This window comes from Elaeis guineensis, chromosome 4 (genome assembly GCF_000442705.2).
Source record: "Elaeis guineensis isolate ETL-2024a chromosome 4, EG11, whole genome shotgun sequence".
Classification (NCBI taxonomy): Eukaryota; Viridiplantae; Streptophyta; class Magnoliopsida; order Arecales; family Arecaceae; genus Elaeis; species Elaeis guineensis.
Genome location: NC_025996.2, coordinates 116,493,605 through 116,498,776, shown reverse-complemented (window position 1 = coordinate 116,498,776; position 5,172 = coordinate 116,493,605). Strand labels below are relative to the sequence as shown.

Here is a 5,172-nt window from a genome sequence, read left to right as displayed (position 1 = left end):
ATAAAATATCTTTATTAAACTATTTTAGTGTCAAATCAAATTAATTTAATCTTTTCTATTTTGATTTCAGGTTGCCAATTATCTTAATATTAAGGGTCCATAGGATTTAGATTGCCAAAAGGTTGCTAGCATGATAAAGGGAAAGAGTGCTGAGGAGACCTGGACCTTCAATGTTGAGAATGACTGGTGCTAAGTTGAAGTGAAAAAAGTTCAGAAGAACTCATGGAGCTTTTAGAAAGGTTTTAAGGCCCTTAAATAACTCATGAAATTTATATGGACAATACCGGTTAATTTTTATGTGGGCAAAACACAAAGTAATCTTTAGCTTCTAATTTCAAAGACTATTTCTCTATATTAGATAGTAGATAGAATCTAAATGCTACAACAAATAATCAAATTTAGCTTGCTTGTGGGATCTTTTTCTTCATCTATGTAGCTTATGATCTAGGCATGGATTTCTTTGTTTGCAATATTAACTATGACTTGATATTTAGAATGTGACTTTGTTTCATTTTAATCATTGTTTCTTCACAGCATTTATGAAAATATAAAATCACCTAAGAATAGCATTGAGTTCATTAGAGAGTATTTTATGGGATAATTTGCTTTAGGAACCATGTCAAGATTAAGAAAGATCAAAAAGAGAGAGAGAGAGAGAGAATAATTTTACCAATTGCTATATGATATTCAAAAACCTCTCCAAAAGATAAGATAATTAACATTTCAGGAAATTTGCAATTCCAAATCTGAATGCAATTATTCTATATGAAACACACTATTGGATAAGTATCCATAAACAGATGGTCATATACGTATGCATACATTGTATGCATACATGTGTATGTAAATGAATAGATAATATTATATATATATGTATCAACTTATGAATGCATAATTAACGTAGTTATAATGGGAACCCTTAACCATATATGTTATCAGTTAATTACTGAATCATTGGGACTCTATAAGTAATGCATCATATAACATTTGAACTATGAACTGTAATTAGATTAAAGTACTCAACTAACTACCAAATAATAGGGATTCTGCTGGATGGGTATCTCAGAAGTCGTATCTGAAGCCTATAAAATGAAGTTTCCTTCGATCTCTCGGTTCTTTCATCCCATCCTAGCATCTCTGGGCTCATATATGGTCCTCTTCCACAACACCGAAACCACCGAGACTCATCCGTATATTAGACTAAATTTGGTAAGAAATTTAACCATGCATAGCTCAACAACATTATAGGCCAGGGTAGGTTGGGTCCAGGTCTGGGTCTTAAAGCTGGGCCTTGCCTATGTGATGGCCCGGTCTGCCGCACCAGCACCCCATATGAAAAAAAAAAAACTGGAGGAAGACTCCCATCGGGAGTCTCCTTCTCCGATGAGTCTGGATGGGAAACGGACTCCTAGGGCAGGCCGGATTCTGGCGGAACTCTAGGAAATCTTCTATAAAAGGAACCTCTCCCCTCCAAGGCACTCCACCGTGAATAATCCCTCTTCTTCCCTCTGGAGCTACCTGAATCCTATCATTGTGCCTGCCGGAATTTGAGGCCGGAGAAGCTCGCCGGAGCTAAGGTAAGTTCCGACCCTTTGATTCCTACTCTTTTTCAAGGCCTTGAACCGTCGCTGCCGGCTGAGGAACTCGCCGAAAATCGGCTGGGAGTGATGCCCTGTTCGTTTTGATTTTTTTTTGTCCCCTTCTTCCGACCATCTACGCCACCGGCATTCGTTGCCGAGGGCCTCAGCCCAACCTGCATCATCCTCTGGCCAACCGTAGCCCAGCCGCTGGTGATAGAGCTGGGACCCGAAAATGACCGAGCAAAGGATGTTCGGCCCTGTTTTTAGCTGGTTCGCTGCCCCCATCGGCGCAGGGACAGGCTCGGCCCAGCTGGACCGGTCACGATCCCAGTCGTCTCAGGAGCCCTCCCTTTTAATCTCTTATTCGTATTCTGACATGAAGTTGATATTGTTCTCCCCAATAAATAACCACTATATTCTCCTCTCCAGAACAACAGAGCGAGGGAGCGAAATAATTGAGAGAAAAGACGTAGATGATGGCGTTGGCGGCTGAGAAAGAGAAGAAGATTGTTCTTAGAAGCTCGGATGGTGAGGAGTTCGAAGTGGAGGTGGCAACGGCGAGGCAGTCGAAGATGATCAGCAATATGATCAACGATGGCTGTGCGGAGGACTCGATTCCTCTCTTCAACGTCGACGCCAGGACCCTCGCCAAGGTGATCGAGTACTGCAGGAGGCATGCCGGTGCCACCCGCACACTCGACGAATATGATAATCCCAATGAGGAGATCAAGAGCTGGGATGCTACGTACATTGATGTACATCAGACCATCCTCTGTGACATTCTTCAGGTGAGATCCTCACTCTTTCCGGTTCTCTCTCTTTCCTGATCTGGAGGGATCTTTTTTTCTCTTGGGCTTGGATGATAGCCTTCAGCGTTTTACATTTGACATTCAAGAAGCTTGAAGTTTGATATGTTAAATTGAAAGTATCATACTAGGGGATGATACGGAATCATTGTGTTTAGTTTTAGAGAAAGGAGAGCATGAATCTTAAATAAATTTAATTTAAGAATCATTCAGTAGATTATCCCAAATTTAGATTGTATATGCCTAAACATTTTAGAGAGAGAATGATCCAATTGTTTGTAGATAAATTTTGATATCAAGACCACATTACAAAGAGCAAATTAAATACAATCCACAATGAATAACAGAGAATAAACCTGCATAAATTTTGATATTAAGACCACAGTACAAAAATGAATACTGATATTATATGCCCTCATCTATTATAACATGCTTACGTATGAAACTAGCTTGTCTCGTTGGATATGTGTTTATTCATATAAGCAGGTTCTTTAAAATCTGTAAAAAGGGAGCTAGTCCAATGTGAGGTTCCAGTGTTTTCTCATATTCTTTAGATCTTCTTCATTATTTCTTAATTATTTGGAGAAAAGTGATGGGCAACACCGTCAATATCTCCTTGGAAGCATCAAATACGTTCTTCTATAGTTTATATCTTCTATATATTATAGCTAGTTAATTATATAATTTTATCTAAGATAAACATGTTTTGATAAATACATGTTGGTCTCCATTTCTTCTCTCTTTTTTTTTTTTTCAAATGGTGTCCTTTCCTTGCCTCATTTGATAGAGGTTGCAATGTTATAAGAACTAAATTGCCATGTTTGACCCTCATTTTTTAAAAAATAAATTAAATTATGTGTTCTAAATTATATTTCAGTCACTACCTCATTATTTGTTTCAACACCAAAAATTATATTTCCATTGTTGATGAACACATTGCTCTTCAGTGGGTTGAGATTTCAAAATTTAAAATGTTCTCTAGATAATAGCCTTTTTTTTTTTTTGTATCTCATCCTAATCATCTTTCCATGTGATTGTGTTAAGTTTGCCGAACCATATGGGGAAAAAAATCAAGATAACTTAACCTTTGCTATATTGATTTCAGGCCGCCGATTATCTTGAAATCAAGGGTCTCTTAGACCTTGCATGCGAACAAGTGGCTAACATGATCAGGGGGAAGCATGTTGAAGAGATTCGTAAGACTTTCAACATTAAGAATGACTTCACTCCAAAGGAAGAGGAAGAGATTCGGAAGCAACACCCATGGCTCTTTGAGTGAAAGTGTGGACAAGGAAACCAATTAAATTTTGAGCTCTTATTTAAGTAGGATTGCTAAACTAGATAGGTAGTGGATGGAACCTATAAGTTATAGCTAACTTTCGACACCAACTTGCTTGTGAGATCTTGTCATTAGTTTTGTTCTTTAGTTTGTTTAGCAGGATGATCTGAACATGTTTCATGATTTAAAATTTTATTAATGACTATAAAGCTTGGAATACTTTCAAGTATTGTGAATTTGTGCCATGAGATACTAATTTTACCATCCTATTTGTTCCCTCTATTATGTCTCTCTGCAATTTTATTTCATATATTATCTTTGTTTCTTGAGACCACTATTGAAGAAGTAAAACCATCTGAGAATAACACCCACATAATCACGGAGTATTTCTTGTGAGTATATTCCAAGAATATGGCATGATAGAGATATGTTTGTATGAATTGTTTTCCTCCAATGCTAAACATGCATGTTTTCTATATTTAGAATTTAGTGACGGATTCTGCAATTTTTTGGAATTTGTTCCATAAACAAGAGATGGTTATAGCATTTGTTCAGCTTGAGGAATTACTTATCACCTTTTTTTCTAGGCTATGATTCAAAAATATTTCTCTTCCATTATAGGTCTAACTTTAATGAATAGGATGCTAATCATGCTATACATAGTCTTTAGGGTTAAGACTCTCAAATATTTTGGTAATATCCCCAAAACTTATTGTTATATGTAAATGTATAGGTTTTGTGGAAATTAGCAACAGTGCTCGTAGCAAGATAAATCTTGGATTGGTTTGTTAGTATGACAACAAAATGAAAGGTGGAAGGAAAGAACTTGGTGTGCAAAAAGACACTGTATTGATTAACTTGAGTTGACATTTGAACCAAAAACCAATCTGAAACTTTTCTCACAAAATAAAAAAGACTAGCATAAAATAGTAATCAAAACTCAAAGTTGGACTCAAGAGAATCTTAGAGAATGGACAAGTATTTTGAGCATTGGTCTATTTTATTCCAGATTAGTTGCCATTGGTCTAGCCCTTGCCCATCCCACAAAATGTGTACATCTATAATTGAACATTCATATATGCCGTATTTGCAACATCCAATATGTCTTTTGATGGAGTCCTCGTAAGAAGTGAAAAACATCAATTTGTGAAGTTAGTAATCGATTTTGATGGCATCATCTAATCCTAAATGGGATAAGCAAAGTTTAAATTTTACTTAAAAATAAAATCTGTATGAATTCCCTTTTTTGTGACAAAGCGATGATTTTTGTTTGATTTCACTCATGGAAATTTGTTGACTATTCTTTTAATTCCATGGCCAAAATAAGAGAGAGTTGTTTATGATTATATATAGATTATATGCAAGAGACCCTTTAATGTGGATGAATCCAAAGACTCAATTGCAAGAATTACATAACTTGATAAAATCAATCCAACTTTTGGCGGATACTTTTTTCATCTTTCTTCCTTAAATAGAGTAGAGAAGTATGCCAAGAGAGGTTTATTCA

At 36.3% G+C, this 5,172-nt stretch overlaps 1 protein-coding gene across 1 annotated transcript; it reads left to right on the top strand.

Annotated features, from left to right (window-relative positions):
* Positions 1–1,327: 1,327 nt before the first annotated feature.
* LOC140856995 (SKP1-like protein 1A) lies at positions 1,328–3,900 on the top strand. The gene is made up of 3 exons (XM_073255197.1): positions 1,328–1,577; positions 2,010–2,368; positions 3,492–3,900. Exons 2-3 carry the CDS (start codon positions 2,054–2,056, stop codon positions 3,663–3,665), a joined length of 489 nt encoding a protein of 162 aa, XP_073111298.1. The 5' UTR covers positions 1,328–1,577; positions 2,010–2,053; the 3' UTR covers positions 3,666–3,900.
* Positions 3,901–5,172: the final 1,272 nt, after the last annotated feature.